We start from the raw sequence: 21004 nt of genomic DNA, 5'->3' as shown, positions 1-21004 counted from the left end.
TAATTCTCTTATATTACTGGACTCCTCAAACTCCAAAGATTTCAAGAAGTCCTCCAAAACAGACAGCTGAAGTAATATTCACAATGATTTATAAAATTTGGGGTATAAAAAAATACACTCTGCCTGATTTTTCACAGGCAGACCAGAGTACAAGCATTTCAGCTGGAAAAACTGACTACAAAAATTCATTTAGGATATAAAACCTCAGTTTCTTTTCTGAAAACACATTTGGTTTGAAGTGCAATGTCATATCCCACAAGGTAGGATACCCTTGGGCATAAATAACATAAAACACATGATAAAACATAATGCCTTCAGTCAAAATATATTTGTTTTTTCGGGTAGCTGTGCAGAGAAAGCAGCTAGTTAAGTAAATTATATTTCTATGGATCGTATTTGTTCATATGACAAACCAATACAAAAACTAAATTCACCAGGAGCATAAGCAAGCACCATTCCACCGACTTTGATGAAGCCTGTTTAAACCAGTGGTGAAAACACCTTAATTCTGCAGACAATAAACCCCTCCCTTCCAAAGAGAAGTCACATTTTCTGAGTATGGGTGAAACTGCACTAATACCAACTCATCACTTTCTGCAGTTTACAGAACACTGGAAACTAATAGGTGAGTGAGCAAATACAGTGAAAAACTTGTTAGAAAAATCTCAAAAAATACATTGTTTATTGATTTTTTCAGCTGGGGTTTGCTTTTTGCTAGTTTCTGATGTTAATTTGTAGTGCACTTGTAAATGTCAGTCCTTTGTAAAGCCAATAAAGCCTCAGTGCTGTGATGCCTCCCCAGAGCCTGGCTGCAGGTGCAGTGAGGAATCACTGCCTCTGGTCCTGACCTCGAGGGTGCTCAGAAACAAAAGTGTTTTCCTTTAAACAATGAAAATGACTTACCTTGTGTTTCCTTTTGGATTTTGTGGAGGGTTTTTCAGCTGCTGGGGTGGGGGACTCTCGAGATGGTCTCCTGTGTTTCACATTTGCCTCTCTTGGTTCACTTTTCACAGACGTGGTCTCAAAAGTTTCCTGTCCAGGTATCCTAGAGAGTAAACTAAGGTCTATTTTCACCCACAGAGATTTGAGTTCTTCATATTCTCTCAGTGGGGACAGAAGTTCATTTTGTACTATTGGGATAGGAGAAAAGAGCTGCTCCTCCAGGTCATTGCTGGTCTGGTCAATGGATGTGTTGCTGCCATTGCTGGTTAAGCTACTTACACTGAGGATGTTACTGCCAGAGTCCTTCACTTTGACACCACTGCCAGACCCAGTGCAGGCTGGCAGCACCTTGGCCTGCAAGCTCTCCTCCTGGTCTGTGTTTGAATCAGAAGTAGATGAATCAGTTTCAATGAACTCCCGGGACTTTGGGACAATTTTGCTGGGGCCTCTGTACTTTTTCTTCTCTGACGTGAGACCTGTGCTAGTTCGTGGTTCTTTCCTTGGAGCTGTTTTCCCAACTGCTGCTTTAGTTCGAACCTTTGGCTGCTCGGGGGGTTCCTGTGTGTCTTTTTCTTTGGGAGTGTTGCTGGTATTATTTGGTTTGGGCCAGTTATACTCTTCTACACTGGAAGTCCTTTCTACCTTTTTGGGTTGCTTTTTCCCAGTAGTCCTTTGTGAAGTTGGCTCATTATGAGCTGGTGACTTCTGCTTGGAGCTTTTTGCCTCTGGGGTTTTCTGGGCAACCCGTGGTTTGGCTTTCTCTCGGATGGGACTGAGGATCGCCCGGTCTTTGGGATCGGTCGGGGGCAGGCTGCTGTTGAGCTTCCCTTTGTTTGGCCCTTCAGCCTGCTGGTTGCTCTGGGCCTGGGAGCTGCTCTCGCTGTGAGGCTCATTTTGATTGTTGATGATGGTCTTGTTGTGGGGGTTCACCTTATTTAGCCATTTATCCAGCTGCCATTTGTTTGTTGAGGGGGGCTCGGGCTGCAGATTGAAGGATGACAAGGAACAAATCTCAGACAGAAGCAGCGCTTTTCCCTTTAAAAGAGAACTTTTTTAATGTACCCTTTTATTTCAGTCAACTAGTGGTGACTGCTAGTTTTATGGGACTATTTATGGAGTATTTATGGTTAATTAGGCTTCCTTATCTGGTTTACAACGTAGCCCTGGAGAAATTTAATACAACTAAAAAGTTTAGCTAGTCCCTGAAGAGATAGTTTTGTCATGTTGCCTTTCCTTAGTCCCAGCTGAATACTGTGTCAATAAAATCTTCTCTAGCTACTGGCAAAAATCTAAATATTTCTTTAAAGCAGCTGAAATGTAGGCCAGAAAGATTCTTCCAAAAGCTAGAATGAGTATATGGGTCATACATGTGAAAAGGCAAAGGGAAAAGAAGTCAACAGCATCAAACAGCACAGAACTCCAACAACCCGCTAGCAGGGAGAGGGCTTTGCTCCCCTCCACCCTTCTCCCCCGGGCAGAGCTGAGGGTGGGCTCACCTCTGGCGTGGCACTGCGGGACTCCTCGTTGCACTCGCTGTCACTGGAGCTGCTCTCGCTGTCGGAGTCGGACTCGGAGCTGCTCTCGGACTCGCTGGAGCTGCCGGAGCCGCCGCTGGAGTGGGCCAAGCCAGCAGTGTGTGCCACTGGCACTGGCAGGCTGCTGGGGGACAAGATCCTCTCTTAGTGTGCTCCTGGCCTTCTGCAAGGGCTGCCCGGTGAACCCCAATGACACTGAATGAACCCAGTGTCACCTCCCTCTCCTGGAGAGCTCCAGGCACTGGGCCACCTCCAGGGCCTGGGCCACCACAGAGCCACCAGAGGAGCTGGTTGGCTTTGTGACTCATGGGACACATTGATTATGTTAATAACATTACCATCATCATCACCCTCCAGCAAGAAACATTTCAGTGTCACAAGCCTGAGCTTATTAGGCCGATGATTGCAAAAACTAACAATCACACTTAAATAATTCATTAATGGAATAATGGTTTCTTCATTTTTTGCCAGTTCATTTATAATTTATGATCAAAGGAAGGACATCAGGCAACTAATATTGGACAGGACATTTTAAAAATTAATTTTAATGAATACTTTTACACTGCAGTGTACAAAAACTATGTACTTTTGACAAGTCTCCAGGGAGTGCCTGAGAATTTTTTATTTATAGCTTTTTTCCCCTCTCATATTTATGATAATGCAGTGAGAAAATAGCATTCATGCTGAAAATAAGCTTCTCTGTGAAATCTATTTTTCTATGTGTTCAACTGTCCTCCAAGATGTATTTATTAGCAGTGCACTGTGTGTCATTGTTTCTCCTCATCATTTGTTTCTAATCTGAGAGGTCAGACGACCCCAGCTTTTAGCACTACAGAATTTTGCCAATCTGAGTCTTTATAAACTCATCTTTAATTTCAACTTTTTTGTCAGGGAGATAACCATAAGGTTATATGTCTCTTCAGCTGATCTATACAGGGACTTTTTGATGATTGATTTTAAATTTGTGAAGCTGACAAAGCAAAGTGTTTGAAAATCGACACCATTTGCTAGTACGCCTTTATGGATATTCAATACTTCACCTTAATATATCATACACTGTGTGTGTCCCATATTGAGTGATCCAGAGGTGCCTACAAGGTATAATACAGGTTTGCCTCTGTTTCTATTTGCTTTCCTATTTTCCTCCAAGAAGAAATCAACTAAGCCAGGAATATGCTTTCCTTCACTTTTCAAACCATGATGCTCTATGCATCAAGATGCCCTCTTAAAAAACCACAGTAACCAAGAAACTGAAAAAGCCAAGGGAAGAAGCAAAAAATGAAAAGCCAGAACAAACTGATGGGTGACCCTGCTCTGCTAGAATCTTTACAAGCATTGCCACTGGCTTCCGTGACAATAATAGATGGACTTTAATTTTCTTCCTACACTGAGCTACTTTCTCTCCCTCCTTGTTGGTAAAACCTATCGCTTGCACCGCGGTTGGTAACAAAACTGTCTCTTTGAGCCTGGCAATGGCCCTGCAGTGCCCATTGACAAAACAGCTTGGTGCTTTAGGGTGCATTAATGAAACAAAATTACTCACTTGGGTAATTGCTACAGATCACTAACTTTGTTGCTCATTAAGTCCATACACTTTTTATTTTTTTAATTCTTTTAGCAGCTCCTTACTCAACTGATTCAAGTAGAGCTAGTTAGAAAATTTCAACTGGACATAGAAGGCAGTTCAAAGAGCAGATGATGAAAACATACAGGCATATAACATAACATTTCTGAGTATTATGTTAAACTAACCGCTGAATTAAAATGGATCTTACATTTTGTATTTAATAAAATTATTTTTGAAAACCGTTTTTATTTCTTCCTTTATCACTCCTTTTCAGTGAAGCTCAAGAAAGTATAAGAAAACACATATTTCATTCAATTTTTTAGAGTAAACAAGGAAACAGAAAAGTGAAGGAAAAGAAGATGTGTTTGTAGGGGTGTTTGCCTTTCTCATCAATATCTAGTAATTTTGGTCTTATATTTTTTACTTGGTAAACATTAACAGTAGATGAAAGCTGAGCTTTCATACTTCATTGCAAATGTTTCCAGGAAGAATAAAATAGAAAACACCACAAGGATTCCCAGACTGAGGAGGCAAACATAGCAATTCCATTCTATAATGCCAGAATGAAGCACCAGCCTCGAAAAAAAAGTGTTATTTATGGAATCATCACAAGACTGAAGTTTTAAATTAAAAACAACTTTCCCCCTAAATCTGAGAGTTTCTCTGGAGTGGTTTGTGCCCAGGCAACCTCCACACAGAGGGGTGTGTGTGGGGCTGCACACAGCTGTGCACATCTGCCTAAGGACATGCTCTGCTCTCATTAAGACAACTGATATAAGGAGTAGCACCTCTTATCTTAGATCAAAGAAGGGAAAGGCAGTGCCCCAGCCAGACCTTTCCCACCTCTAAACACAACGTACCTCTCTTAGCTCTCTGGGACTAACATTGCAGCTGGGATGTGCTCACAAAACAACAGGAATCATTCTGGAACAGACTGCAACTGCCTGACAAAGAACTCAAAGGGCAGGAATAAAACCATGGAAATAGACAGCAGCTCCAACCTGGCCTTATTTTCTTTCTTTCTGCACACCAGCCTCACTCAGAAAAAGCTACCATGTGCCAAACATTACTGAGTAACGCAGCTCAGCAAGCCTTCAGGAACCAGACAGGCTCAAAATAATGTTTTTCATACAAAACACAATGAGGTCATATTCTTCTTTCATCTGGGATAATAAAATTATGCCTTGGCTACACCGGGCAGTTTCATGCTGAAGGCATCATTACTAAAGTAGAAGCATTCATTTTCATCATGTAGTTTGGGTTGAGAGCAACTGTGTATGCTTTGCAAAACAATCAGATAAGAACCAAAATGCCTTTCCTAGCATTTCAATATACTAAAGATAGATCTAGTACATAGCTACAAGCACAATCATCTTACAATGCAGTTCAGCAGAGAAGAAAAAGGTATACATACATTTCACAAACAAACAAACAAAAGCATAAAAGTGTGTAAAAATGAATCTTTGCTTCCAATAAAATAAGTTTAGTAGATATTCTGGATTGCCTTTTGTGATTTTTCTCCTTAAATAAAATGCATCTCTTGGTTCAAAAATACTCGGTTTGCACTCTTTCCGGAGATTTCTGCCGATATAAAGTTCAATCATGTTTTGAAAGATGTTGGGCTAGATTCTGCAATTCAAGCAGCTGTTATACAAATAAACTGGCCTTCCTCACATAGGTTTCAACTGCATGAACTGGGGGTTGCCTCTTGAAGAGACTTTCAAAGCAAGCTTTGTTATGTTGCTAAGATCCAGACAAGGAATGCCAGTCCAGACAAGGTTTAAAATGGATTTAAAGCATTTTATCATCAGACCCAAGTCCTCAAAGTGACTAAAGGGGGCAGGAAGGACTGATATTTGAAACTATTGAATTTTTATTTCCCAGCAGGAGATGAGCACTCATATTGTTCCTCAGTGTTTGGGTGGACAATGTTTTTATATCATGTGAACTGAAAAAAAAACTAATAAAAACAATGCTGCACAATGGAATACAGCATTGTTTGGGTAAATAACACTTAGAAGAAAGCCAGTTCATTATTATCACTTGAGATTGGGGGCCCCTACTGAGACCAGTGACCCGCTGTGCTGGATCTGTGTAAATACATGATGAGGCACAGTCCTTGGGCCAAAGAGCTTGCAGTGCAAACACACAAAGCAAACAGCAGAGGTATTACAGTCATCTTCATACTCAGTGTGGGTCTGTCACATTCTCTAAGTGCAAGGCCTCTCTGCAGCTAATAGAAACATCAGTTGTGCCCTCCTTTTAAGTTCTTCTCATTTTGCTCAGCACTTGAGCTGAGTCCTGCAGGGCAGCCAGACGTGCTCTGCCCTGACCCAGAGCCCCAGCCAGGCTGGAGGCAAAGATGCAGAATGACTTGGCAGGGAGAGCCCCACGATTCAGGCCAGATGGATCAGTGGCTGCTCACCCCTCTCCTGAGGAGCTCCTCCTGTGCCGTGGGGATGAGAGCCCTGGGGTGACACCCACACTCAGGGGAAGGGCAGCCAGGCCTCTGTCCCTTGCTAAGGTCACCAGGAGGATGTCTCCATCCAGCTGCTTGCAGACTGGGGAGCTGGGACCCCTTCTGACAGAGGAGACCTGCACATCTGGAAGCCAGCTGGAAGGAAGCTCTTCTGCAGCACCTTCACCCATCTCCCTTCTTGTGCTTCTGCAGTGCAAGCATTCCCCCAGTCCCTGATGCTTGTGCACAGCATGGGCACAAAGTACGAGATGAGTAATGCCTTGAATGAGGGGACAAACACCAGCACCATCAGTACCTGGAGTATTTTTCAGCTCTTGCTGAGTTCTTGCAAGCTGAGACTTGCAGGTGTGTGGCTGCTGATGGCTCCAGGTGAGGAGCTGCACTGACCTCATCACAAACCAACCATCTTTCTTTCACTGCAGTTCACTGGTACAGGTGATCTGCCCAAATCACCCTGAAGCTTGTTTGTTTTTTAATTCATGGGTTATTTTTCAAAAGCCAATTAAAGCAGACATGGCATTATTATGTGGCTGGATCATTATGCTGCATAGAGAACCAAAGGCCTGATATGTGGCTTATGCTTTTTGTTCTTCTTCTTGTTGACATCTGGACCATTATATTGTTTTCAACATATAATTTACTCTACTGTTGTTATAAATGATCTTCAAAATTAAACCTGGTAGCTACAACAAAGATAATGTGAAGTACTCCAACTCATTAACATCTAATAGGAAAAATAATAAACTTTTAATCTTGTAAATACAGATGTTAAAAAAGGTATAATTCTGACTACAGCAGTAAACCTCATCAAGGAACAAAACCTCCTAACAAGTCCTTAGCTATCTCCCTGAACCTCTTCCCAATTAGATGTAGTCATGTTAATTGCTGTGAGGAGAATTTGGCAAATAGATGGTGCTCTCCAACAATAGGTTTATTCATTCTAACTTTTCCTTTTTAGGGTAATGATGAATAGGCCACTTGTTTCACTGTTCTACTCAGAAATCAAAATGTAAACATGGAGAAAGCAGAGCATTGCTGGACAGTGGGAAATTGTAGATGGGAACTGACCAGTGAGTCAACAGTACATCCATGCTGGCAACGTATTTCCATTAGAAGCAGCACTCTACAAAGGTTGCTTTACTGCACAAGCCTATATTTAGGGAAAATTCAACCAATGAAATCTGGAAATGGCAAGGAAAGCTGACTACAGGCTTGACAGAGTAGTTGATCTTCCTGTTGAGGCACTGCATTGGGACTGAGATGAATTTTGCTTTTTGTCCGAGAGGAAGAAACATCTGTGCATCAGTTCCTGCTGTAAAAGAGAGGCTATGTGGCCTATCCTTAATCTGGATTGTCTATTTAAAATGCAAATTCCTGAGAATAAAGAATCTGATTGCACAGGGCACCGAAAATTGGGTGCCCAGCTCTGAGCAAGACTTTTGTGCACTCAGCTACACTGCAGCATCTACCAGAGCAGACAGCAACACTTCCCTTATTTGGATACTGTAGTTGTCCCACTCCCTACATTTTATTTGAAGAGACAGAGGAAAAAACCCTCTGGAGTCATTCAGAAGCCAGCCCAATCTCTCCTTTGGATCCATTTCTACAAAAAAACTGCAAATCTGATGGGCATTACTTGGAGTTGCTGGACTCACTGAATTCTGCATAAAAAAGGCTGTTTCATTATTCTAGCAGATAATAATAGTGCAGCACCTAGCAGATTAATATTTAGTGTCAGAATTTAATACCATAACTGTTCAATAACAAAGTTTTATTTCTCTTCTATTCTTACACCATTATCAGGAAGTAATATTCTCTTCTAATTTGAAAGGGAGCTGCAATTTTTTTTATAATGAATAGCTCATATTTTTATCTTCAAACTTATATACGCCTGCCATTAGATTGCTTTTAAAAGAAAAGGATTGCTCTGGATGATTTGTTCACTGCCTTTCCACTGGCTAGTATTAAATTATTTAACATCAGGCTGGTAGGATTCAAATCTAAACTTTCAAAGACTGGGTTGACACAGGAACTGAAAACCTGCATCAAGGCTTTTAAAATATTAATCAGCACCCAGGTCAATGAAATGAAATAAGGTGTGGAAATTGTTGCTTCAGCTAACATTAGCACGTGTAGTAAGACATCACTTATGATGGCTCTCTCATTTCAAAACACATGGAAAGGGAAAACCTCTCTAATATGTTATTCAGGATGTGGCAGCTGATCTGCCTGTATCAATCCTGAGCACTGTAATGCAAGTAGGAGCTCTGATTTATTTTGAGGGCGAGGGTAATTTACAAGATGTTGTATGTAAAAAGTCACAGCCTCATTTTACTATGTTCAAAAGTAACTGTTTTAATCAAAGACTGTTTATAACAAGGTTGATAGAGTTACTGAAACAGATTTTTTTCATATACATATAACCCTTTTATACTTCCAGCTTTAAAGACCATAAAAAAGGATAGTAAAGATGAAAGAAATAAAAAGAATGACAGAGCTAACTCCTATGAGCCACAATCTATGTCAAAGCAGAACTAAAGTGATTGACAGCTTGCATTAGTAATGAATAGAGTGGGGAAAAGCTGCCAAGAATCTGTAACAAGGTCGAAGCCTTCCAATAAAGAATTACATTAGCCACAAATCCTAGGTGGAACTGTGTATATACATCTGCAATGTGACTTTAACCATGGCACTGTTTCTACTGTCCTATTCTGACTCTTCTCCAGTTTTTATTTCTGGGCTTCAGTAAATTCTGACTCCATCACACCTGTGATAAAGAACAGGTGTAACGTATCAACTTATAACATTACAAAAAAACAAATAGCAGGGGAGGAATTTTAATGCTACATTTCTAATGGTGCACATAAAAAACTTTCTGAACTATTGGTATGGTAATCACTCTCCTTCCAGTATCACAGCACTGTTATACTCACTTGATGTGGAAGAGAAGGGTATTTTGCATATTAAAAGCAATATTGTATCCATGATTCCTGCATGCATCACTCTGCTCACCTCAGAGTTTAGAAACAATTTTGTGAGCATGATATTATTCAGGGAATGCAATGTATGTAGGCTTTTTGATGTACAATATTTTAGTGAATACATTCAAGTGTCAGAGAGCATTATTTGTACTGTGCCCTGATGTGCTACTATTTGCCTGGCATCTGGAAGAACAAGAATACTCTCTCTTACTGTGAGACTCCAAAGGGTCTCATTTGATAAAAATGGAACCACTTTATTATATCAATATTGCCCCACTGAATCAAGCTAGATATGAGGATTGATACATAGAAACTTCTTTATTTTCCGCAAAGGAAATCCTGGAATACTGCATTTTTCAGTACACTTTGCAAATCTTCTATGGAAGTGCAGAAGCACATATTCAGCCCTCTAGAGTTCACAATTTCAAGTGAACATAAAATGTTTTCTAAGGAGTCAGTAATTTACACTTTGATTTTATTTACTACAGCAGAAAGTCCAAGTGTGGTCACAAAAAAAACCCATCCAAAGTGAACCTCTGAAAGTGAAGTGTTGTGTTTTTTCTCATTCATTTGTGGCAGAAATTTAGGCACGTAATGTTCTAAATGAGCTACCCTTCTCATTCTAACTCAGTTCTGCTTCAGTTCTAACTGAAAACAGAATCCAGCTTGCAGAGTCCAGTGGGAAGAGAACTGTGGGCTCTGGGACCAAATCACACTGTGCAGATGGATCCACATGACACCTCCAACTCCTCAACATTTCCAGTCTCATCTGTTATCTGAGGAAAGCTAATTTTACTATGCTGAGCAACCAAGCAGTAAGAGAACATTAGAAAGTTGGAGGGTTTTTTTTTCCTCTTTCCATGTAAAACAACACCTCTGAGCTTGAAAAGGTGCCAAAAGGCATATCCTGATTTTCCAATGCTTTATGGCACACATGCAGTCCTTTACACCTGAGCACTGAACAAGTGTCCCAACATGAGCTCATGAAACCATGGGAGGATTTCCTCTCCAGGGGAATCCATTGGGAGCAGATCAGCAGTAAAACCAGTTTCAGACCAGAACAAAGGGGAGGAATTGGGAACAAAAGCCAGAAGAGGGAAAAAAGCCTGTTGCAGGATGCTAAAGCTGTCCTTATTTAGAAAAGACCCAAGATTGCTCCAACTGTAGCTGTTATCAGGAGCACGATGAGTAAAACAAGCAATACAGAAGGGGGCAGAGATAAAAACTGAGTATAATCAGAACAAATTGGGTCATATTCTACTAAATGAGCTTCAGCTGCTCACAAACTGGTAGCAATCTCCGTGCATTATGCACTGTAGAAAGAATGAAACAGCAGGATTGGTGCTACAGGCATGGCTGGTCATGGGCAGGTACTCAAATGACTGAGGCACAAATAATCCACCTCTGTGGAGATAACTGCTGCCTGTTATCTGGAGATAACTGTCCCTGTAAAGAGGGACAGCCCCATGGTTACAGAGCCAGTCCCACACTTCAGGATACAGGTTCAATTCCTGGGTCTCCCTGGGATTCAACGGGCAAAATAATTGAATTCCTGGCACTTTCCCCTGTTATTAATACATATAGTTTTGTGAGACTCCAAGCATATTTACGTTCCTCAGATTGAATTTGTAATAACAGGGACCACAGAAGTACACAGGCACTCATGAAAACCACAAGTAGACACTTTGTTTCACTGCTACTGCCATAACAGTAAAAAGGAATCATCATTATTAATAATGGGCAATTACTCTGAAATAGTTTTTAAAGAAGTATTCCTAAAGGAACATGATGAATTTATGGCACACCACCAGAGCCTTTCATGGATATAAAGATGTACTTCAGCACACATGACTTGTTTTTTGAACAAGGAGAAAGCTGTCTAATAAAATATTAATAAATCTGAATGCTGAAACATAGGTGTCTTCCTTACAATTCATTTTGAAATGGGGTAGAAGGCTCCACTTGGACTGAAAAATCTTAACCTTCTGTATAGTATATTTATGTTTAATATGATCTCCTTTTAATGCTGCTGATTTTAGACAGTTACATAATACTTTGCTTTATAGACTTGAAAAAGGTATCAAGTCTACTTAGGATTAAATATCATCTTGAATGCTCTTATGTTAAGAACAGAGCTAAATCGTTAAGCAGCATCCACCCTTAATTATGACACACATAGGTATTAAGGAAAAAAAGGTGCTTCTCTGAGTGATAAATGGACCTAAAGATCCTTCACAACATTTACTATAAATCACAAAAGACCATTAATAAACAGTCAGAAAAAAAAATGACAGTTGCTACAAGTATCTGCTCTCATACTCTGCCTAATACTATCACTGTCATGTTTAAACCTGACATCTTAAATCTTTGACATGAAAACCCTTTAAGTCAAAAAGGCTCATCTATTTTAAACAGAATTTTCTATGCTTGTTATTTTGAATGACAGCAAAAGGAAACAGAGAATCTGTAATTCTGTAACCTTATCTGGCTGAAAATATTTCCTTTCAGCCTTTTACATCAACCCCAAAATAAAAGGAAGATCCAAATAGCTTCTGCAGTTACGTGCTGGGATCTTGTGGGCAAACAGAGCTCCATGTCTGCCAGAGGGAGCTGGTGGAGCTCAGCAGCCCTTGACTCTGTGGGAGCCAAGTCAGAACACTGCAAACACAGGGACTGCACTGCCTGTGTCAGGATGAGGACAAGTTTGGAGCCAGCTTTCATTCAGACAGGAAAGAATAACTGGGACTGCCAGAATTAACACTGGATGCCTTCCTGACGTGTCACACTGCCTGCTTTCTTAACACAGGCTGAGAAACTGGGATGCCTGGCAGAGGCACTTAAACATCTGCCTGGGAGTGGGCAAACATTGTATTCCCCAAGAGGGCTTCAAGAAATGAGTGACCATAATCCTGAGCATAAACTGGGTTTTGTCAAGAGAGTGCTGAAAAACATTCCGTATGGACAAAATTATTTAGATCTTTAGGATTAGTTATATTATTTTCTTAAAATCCTTCCACCTAAGATGCTTTCTTTCTGGACATTTACGTTCTTGAGTGACCAGAAATGGACTTTTCAACATTACCACCATCCATTTTCCCCAGACTCAAGAAGGGTTATTGTACCAGCAATGATTTGCTGAAGGTCTGCCAACAAACAAAGGTCAGGAAAACCCAACCCCCTCATGGATACAGAGGTAAACAGGCAAAGTTTGATCTCTCTTGCACTTTTTATTGTTTTCCACTTGATAATCATTCCCTTAGTAAGGTGCAAATATCTTCTTCATACATCTGCCTGGATCTTTTAATGTTCTAGTGTGGCATGGAGGTTACTGATTACAAGAAACTCTTTTGTTTGTTAATGACAAAAATCAGTAGTGAGATGTCACTCTACCAGCAGGGAAGTGGAGAAGTAGTGATGAATTTTCAGCATTACACTTAAAAAATACCCCATCCTCTCAAATTCTACCTGCAGTATTTGGGATATCACAGGCAATAAAGCTGCATTAATGAAGGACAGTGCTCCAAAGTCAGCCCCTGCAGCAGATGGTAACACAAATGGTCGAGGGTTGAGCATGACCAATTGTTCCAACAGCAAGGTCTGAGGTGAACACCATCAGTGCTTGCATCCCTGGAAATATGCAGGGAGAGACACAGACACTCTGGCCCAGGGCTAAAAAGCTCACCCTGAATTTCAGATCAGTACTAAGCTGGATCTTGTCCAGTAATAACACTGCTTGGCTGATCCCTCTTGTTTTGCAGAGCAAAGCCTACAAATGCCAGTCAGTAAATTCAGATGATGCCTTCAACATGCTGGAGCAGTTTAGCATCTATTCACTGCTTTGTTTCCTCCTTTGCTTTTTAAGTGAAGCAACATCCCTAAATGTTTTTCTAAGTGATTTGTGCAGAGGCTGCTGAGAGAAAACGTAGTGTGGCAGCATGTTCCTCCCACCACAGTCAGGCTGGATTCCTGCACCAACAGACTGTCAATGGGAGTTTGCATTGGGCAAAGTTTTGAAGCTGAAAGCTCTACTTGCAAGTTTTGGAGAGGCTGTTTTTTTTTAATCTGAAGTCATAAAACATCGCTTAACGTCTAGGTTACAGATGGACCCAGGATCCCACACTTGGCTCCTGAATGTAGATAACTCACACTGCGTATCTGTGGTTTGGGTTCAAGCCCATCTTGAATATAAGTTTAGAATGAAAGAAATACATGCAAATAGCAGGCACTGCCAGCTGTTTTCTTCTACTTACAAGGCCGTTTCTGAGAAAGCAAAGTGTTTAAGTACAGGGTGCAACATGGGAGTGATGACAAGCTGGTATCCCTGAGTTCAATGTGAACCTGACATTCTCAAGTTTAGGGTGTCTCTTGTTCCTGACACTTGCTTTCCTAGGCCTCTGAGGCTACATTCTTCATTAAGTTTGTTGAGAAATGGAACAGTATTCTCACAACCCTTTTTTTGGATCTCTCCTTAAGAAATATCTGTGTTCTATCTGTGCTTTAATGACAGCCTGCTGCTCATTTTCCAAGAAAATCCATGCCAAAAAGTCCAGATAACTCACAGGCTGGTATACACAGAGCTGGCCTTGCAGGTCATGTTCCCAACTGAGTAATGGACTCATTATATTATCCCTGGCGAGTCTTGCAGGTTGGAATTTTCAAACAAAAGCAAACAAAATCAACTTCTGTTTTGTGATTTGATTATTTTTTAATGCCACAGCTTATTCATTTTGGTTTATTAATTTGTTGGTCCAATGGTTTTTATGTGCTGCAATTCAGACTAGGCCTTTCTCTAGTATCATGTTTTATATAGATATGGGAAATGAAATGTAAGTCTGATACAATTACGGTTGTGTGCCATGCAAGACAATACCGTAAACACGACGACAGCCTGGAAAGCTGCTTAGCAAAATGATCTTAATATACAAGGCAGTGTGAAAATGTAAAAAGAATCTATAATGACAACAAAGATTAGCCATTTGCTCTCTAACCTTATTTACAGAAGCAATCAGAGGTATTCAGGTCGAGTTAATGACCCTGTCTCCAATTAATTCAATTGTCTACAAACAACACTGATGCAGTGGTTGTCTCACTGTCTGCCACATAGTCTCTGAGGGAATACATAAGACTCCATTAAAAGTGACAATAATAATGCATTTATTACTGTAACACTATTGTATTATAAATAAATTCCTGATGTTAAATTATGCTCCACGCTTTAACAGAAATTCAATTACTGAAATAATAAAAAAGATGGTGTATTTGCCAAGTGCATGGACTATAATTTGGCTGCTTAGTTACCAGCAGTTGGCTGTTTTGCAATTTCTTGTTCATAGAGTATTTCTTTTGAATAAATGCCAGACTTTTTCATACAAATTTCATGAACAAGTTGCAAAATGAAATTTTGAGCTTTTGAATCCAATTATGAAAGACATAACTAAATCTATTATTGAAAAAATATTCTTGAAAGCCCTTCTTGCTGTTGTTCAGCTTAGTGTAGTAATTGAGGTAAGCACAGGTGCTGTTCATTATGGGCCATTGTGCACCATCTGAATTCTGGGAACTGAGGAATTCAGAGGGTTTCAACTCTTTGTGTGAATAACAAACAGGCGTGATTCGGAGGTTGTTTGTACAAGCTCGCACATCGCTCTTCTGGGACTCCTAAGACACCTGCTTACCCTTTTGAAGCCAAAACAGTATCATTTATGTTCTGGCTATTCTTCCTACAGTGAATTTTGCAGAAGCAACATATTTCCCCACGCCTCTTCCTGCAGGCTGCTATCAATGGTGGAAGTAGGAACAAAAGAAAACAAAGGATGAAACCATTATCTAGTGGGGACAAGAAGCCTTAGAGAAGCCCTTTTTGGCTTGATGAGATTTCAGCAGGGAAAACCTTGTGAAAAAAGAACTGTTTCTCACACTTAGCATCATTCCCCCTCTCAACCAGTTTCCTGTGGTAGGCTGTTAAGCATAAAATAGAATTAACTTTTCCTAACACCAATCTGTATTCTCTCTTTGTGGTTTGGCCATGTATTTATCTTGCTAATGCCTCTCCCACTCTCTTCACATGTTTTACAGGGAATACACCTTGCAAATGAAAAACTGCTGACAGTCTTCCTATAGGGTCCCACAGGTGCCTGCAGACACATGGCAGCGTGTATGTGGGTCTTGGCTCTTTGAGGATGACAAACTCTCACCTCTGCACGTTTCAAAATGGGCCGTCTCAATATAGATTTCTGGTGACAGTGATTATTTACTTTGCACTTTTATTTGTTGATATATTGCTGGTACTTATCAGCAGAGATGTTATCAAAACATCTGGGGATGGAGTATGCAGAGAGCAGCTGCAGGCAGCCCAAAGGAAGGAAACACGGAGGGGAACTTCCACCAGTCTCAGTGTTAAAGGTCTTTTTTCCCCCCCCCCTTACACTGATTGCAGTGCAACTAAAAACTGCCTCAGTTCAAGTACTCCTGGGAATATATTGAGCTGTTAGGAGATGCTATCAGGCTACACTTTGCACAAGTCAGCAGGCACAAGAATTCCTTCAGCATGTCAAAGATTCAGCTATAATTCAACACCTGCAATATGATTTCTCAAAACTCGCAGCAAACAAAGTTAGATGACTTATTCTCTGAATTAACCTCTGTCACAAGCCATGTACAATTACAACAGCAGATCTAGGTGCCACCTGAAGGTCAAGTTAAGACCTGAGAAGAAGAAATAATACCATACAAGAAACAAAAAATTGAAGAAAGGCAACTACTTTCCTGAACTTCAGGAAAAACAGATCTTCAGGAAAGAAGGCTTGGGATTTCAGTGGGCTGCAGGGCTGAATTCTGCAATAGAAACTGGCTGGCCACACTGGAGAGAGAGGACCATATTGACATAGGATAAACCTGCAGACTCCTAAAGGAGATTGAGCTGGCAGTGAGGGACAAAGTGGCATGCCATTCACAGTGTCAAGAGTTAGTGATGAAAGGCAGAATCCTCCTCCAGCCAGGGAACCAGAAGGAATCTGAGCAGAAGAAGATAATTCCTTCCAGATGTGTGGTCAATTATCACACATGGATAAAGGAAAAGGAGAATGAAAAAGAAAAGGAGAAGGAAAAGAAGAGGAATAAAAGTAGAAAAAGAAAAAAGGAAAAGGGAAAAAAAAGAAGATGAAAATGATGAAGAAGAAGTTGAAGGAAACTGAGAGCATTCATCAGTCCAAATCCACTTCAGGAACTTGAGGCAAAGGCAATATTATAATGGCAGATTACAGATGGAATTAAGTTCAACAGCAAAACAACATATGCAAGGGTGAGAAACAAAAGGAGTTTTGTCGGCAAAGGTGGAGACCAGAATTATGCTGGCCTTCAAGCTCCAAGTCTAACATGGAGACAAGCTCAGTCTCCAAGAGACGGAGCAACCACAAAGCTACAGAGATTATATACAGGTACTGTTTTTCTCTGAGAGTGTGCCATGTTTTAATACACTGGTGTCAATTATTTGGGGTTTGGGCTGCAAATTGTAAGCAAGCAGTAAACTAAATTCCTGGAAAATGTATCAATTCTGAGAGCAATCAACTCTGAGAATCCAAATCTCTGGGACTAGGTACAGTCCTGATTTCCACTGCATTTTGTTTGACTTGTATAAACATGCACTTAGTGCAGCCATCCCCACAGTTACTTGCACATCTGTACTGCAATAAAAGACTCAGGAGAAAGACATTTTCTGTAGATCTTTCTCAGGTTAGTCACTGCTGGCCACATGCAGGGGAGCTGCTCATCACCTGAAGAACAGTTATTTAAGTGGGATAGGCAAGATAACTTGCCACTGCCATTTCTTTTTTCTTTTTATGAGGTCTTGAGAGGAGAGTTGAGGAGATACAAGAACATGAGTAGCCACAGCCAGGGCAGGAATAGTAGAGACTCTTGAACAATTTGCCATTTTTGTTTGGATAGGAGAGAGTAGCCCACAGTTGGTAGACTGAAGATGGCCTTACATTTTACATAGCCTTTGACAAGATATTTTGTAGCTATGGGAAGACCTATTTGACCCTCAGATTCCTGCTAGTGAGACTTAAGAGGTCACTCTATCACTCCTTACTTCTTCTGAAGACTCTCCCTACTCTACAGAAATTTAATTCACAAAACATCTCAACACAGCCAGTGAAAGCAATGCATTGCCATCACCATCTTTGTGTCAGCATAATTCTGTAGAGTTCTTGGTAGAGCAGAGCTAGGACCACTGCATGATGGGGGGGATAAGTCATTTAAATGTGGGATCTAAAATAAGGCTAGAGATGCAGAAAGATAATGGGAGGAGGGTGACATCAACAGCAGCACAGGCAGATTATAATTACTTAAGTGGCAATTTGGCTGGGACACAGGATTAACACTCTTCACTCAAATTCTTATGAGAAACCAATGAAATCTTCAATGGGAGGACCTTTGCTTTATACTACATCTGAAGCAGCAACTCTCACAGCACAGTGGCCTCTAACACAATGGAAGGACGTTGTTTCAAAGGTGGCATGTGGGCAGCAGCCACTTTGTCAGCCCCAGCCCTGTCAAAGCCAGCTCAACACAGCCCCAGAAAAAAAGGCTGGAGGAGAACAGCACAGGTGGGCATGGCTGGGAGCCAGCAGAGCATTTAGCTGTCATTATCCCTACAGCAGATTCCTACGTACTGCAAAGTAGGCCTAATGAGGGAATGTTAATTTATATCCCCTCACAAGAGCATAGTGGGGCTCAAACACTGACCAATCGGGGGCCTAGCAGGCTTTAAAACTTGAAAACGCCGTGGGATCAGAGAAAGTTATACACATGATAACGTCTAATAAATCAAATAAAAATGGATAGCAGCCAAAGTAAGTTCCTGCATGTCAGATATTAAATATGACTAATGTTGTTTGACAGTGTTCCACAGAATGTGCATTGGAGTCTCACTTCTTCCTTATCATTATCACAGAAAGAGAAAGGTAAAGCACTGCAGGAATATAAATAATTTGAAAAGCCTCATAGACAATATTCTACTGTGCACCTCATTTGCACTTAAAAAAACCTGCCCTACAGACCTTATGTACTTTTAAGATTCATCTGAAAGATACATGAAGAAGTCTTCCAGTCAAAAATGTACATATTTAATGGAATTAGATCTCTAGGCAAGAAAATGTCAGAAGAAAAGGAGAAATATTAAAGTGAATGCAGGGTGCTCCTTTCTAGTGCTTTCCTGCTTTGATAAATATCTTCTGGGATGTCATTTACTAGAAAGTCATGATTTAACAAAAAGAAAAACTGCAGTATAAAATATACTCTCTTTATTGCTGAAGTAAGTTGCTATTTTCATATTTTCCCTCTGTATTCAGCTTTTGTCAGCCAGAGGCCTTGATATTTGCTTTTATATCATCCCCATTGAAAATGCAGTGATTATTGCGAAATATTCAATTGCAGAGCTCTTCTGATTGCATGGCAAGGGGAGATCATAGGAATCTGTACTGCCACAGCCCTTTCTCTGCCTTCCAGCCTCATGTGAGAGCAATCAAACTTTAAAAAAAAACAAGAAAAAGTAAAAGACCCTGATTGTAGTGTTCAGTAATCACCCCGAGCCCAACGAGCTTGAAAGAAATCCTCTTTATTCTGTCACATCAGCTCCAGCTGCCTGAGCTGAGCAGCAGCTGAGCATCTGCAGAGCTCCTCACCCTCACTGCTGGCAAAGTGGAATCACCTGGAAGCTCTGCCCCAAGCCTCACCCTGCACAGCCCCTGGCCTGATCCTGTACACTCGGGGTACTGCCATCTATTATAACTCATTTGCAGGGCCTGCACCTCCACTAGTGATGCAGGAGGTTGTACCACAGATTGTCCCCCCAGCAGGACTTGGGAAGTACAATCCTAATTAGCTCTTCTATGGAAAACATGGCAGAGCTCTTAGAAATTCTCCCCTAGGACAACCTGACAAAAAACAAATTCTCATTAAAATCAGCATTACTAGGCACAAGAAAATTTCAAACTCCCCTCCAAATAACACGTTTCTATTGGGAAAATTCAAGTAAAATATTTTGAGTTAATTTCATCTGCAATGCAATATTTTGTTTCATTAAAATGACTTAAAATGTTTTATGTAATCAGTTAAGCCCAGAGTGCAGTCCCTGCTGAGAGCTTTAAGCTGGCTGCATCCTGTCTGTGAGGGATGTCTTGTGCAGTGCAATGCAAAGCCAGAGGAACCTTTCCATCAATTTAATAAAAGTGTGTTGCTTTCAAGTCTGTCAAAATATTTTATTTCATTGGAGATACTTATGAAAAAAACACTTAATATAGCTGAACTCGTATGTTTCTGTTTCTTTTCTGTAGAAAGTTGTCAATTTTTCAGACTACACTAGAATTTTCCTCATTCTTATGCATGATCAACAGTTACAGTTTTTTCACACACTTTCCCAAAAAGACCAAAAAGAATCTGCTCAGAGTTTCTGGGCTCTTCTCTCTTCTAGGTTTTGCAGTGATGTAACTATTCAAGTATTTTTCTAGTGCATACTGGCATGTCATGCAGGATGTATATATAATTCACATATATGAGAACACATTTATTCATATATGAAGTCTTCAACAAAATGTGTTATTCCAAATTCCTTTGTATTTCCCACAACAATTCCCCAAATCCCAAATGAATCTTCTGGTGTTTCTTGTTTCTGTACAGATTTTTAGTATCTCTACATCTTGGCACACAGGCTGGAAAGTTCTGAATTGTCTGACCAATACTACAGAGATTATTGGGGAAAAAAGCAAGCATGGAAAATTAGGATTCCTATTTCAAGTCTTGTTTTTAGGCCACTGGACTAGACTTTTCTAGTCTCTCCTACTTTGCAAATACAGAATGCTGCTGCAGTAAAATGCAACCAGGGACATCCAGGATAACACGTGTATCTTGTTAAATGCCTGCACATGTTCATGTCCAGCTTCTCCCACACATGTATCTACCATACTGATACCTTGCCACAGATTTAGTTCCCTCAGTATAGACAGAACTCACCCTAAAAATGCCCACACAATCTCCTGGAGGGATGCTCCCTCCTTCCTGGCCATGCTGAATCTTTGGGTAACAGATGCTGGTCCCTGAAACATCCCTGTCACCATCTCTAGCAGCCTGCACTGCACTGCCCAGAATTGTTTGCTGCCCAGAGAGAAATGTTTTCAGACTATTCACAACCCAGCCAGACACTTCTGTATCAGTTACACTCACTTCACTTTTAAAGAATTTTTCAAAATGCTCAGTAAAGAGTTGCCTTTTGCAAAATGAGAAGTGTGAAGGTCCCATGTAGCTGCCTGGGATGTGTTCCATCACATTTGCTTGTTTCCACCCAGAACTGAACGACAACTGCTTGTTGTGGAGGAACTGATCCAGCTCACATTAGCTTGACTGAGAGCTGGAGCTGATCCCAAACCATACCCCGAAGTGTTGCTGCTCTGAAGAATAAAAAAGTAATGCAAAACCACCAAACTTCCACAACTTCATGGATAGC

The 21004-nt window shown here is 40.7% G+C and overlaps 1 protein-coding gene across 1 annotated transcript in view; it reads right to left on the bottom strand.

Annotated features, from left to right (window-relative positions):
* Positions 1-21004, bottom strand: part of AFF2 (ALF transcription elongation factor 2) — a 304091-nt gene that overhangs the window by 38590 nt on the left and 244497 nt on the right. The window contains exons 10-11 of the mRNA XM_066559790.1: positions 2439-2601; positions 904-1923 (exon numbers count right to left, since the gene is read on the bottom strand). Of these exons, the coding sequence (XP_066415887.1) occupies positions 904-1923; positions 2439-2601 (1183 nt within the window). The remainder of the gene's footprint in view (positions 1-903; positions 1924-2438; positions 2602-21004) is intronic.

The sequence above is a fragment of the Molothrus aeneus genome, chromosome 14 (assembly GCF_037042795.1).
Source record: "Molothrus aeneus isolate 106 chromosome 14, BPBGC_Maene_1.0, whole genome shotgun sequence".
Taxonomy (NCBI): Eukaryota; Metazoa; Chordata; class Aves; order Passeriformes; family Icteridae; genus Molothrus; species Molothrus aeneus.
This window is presented reverse-complemented; position numbering and strand designations above follow the sequence as displayed.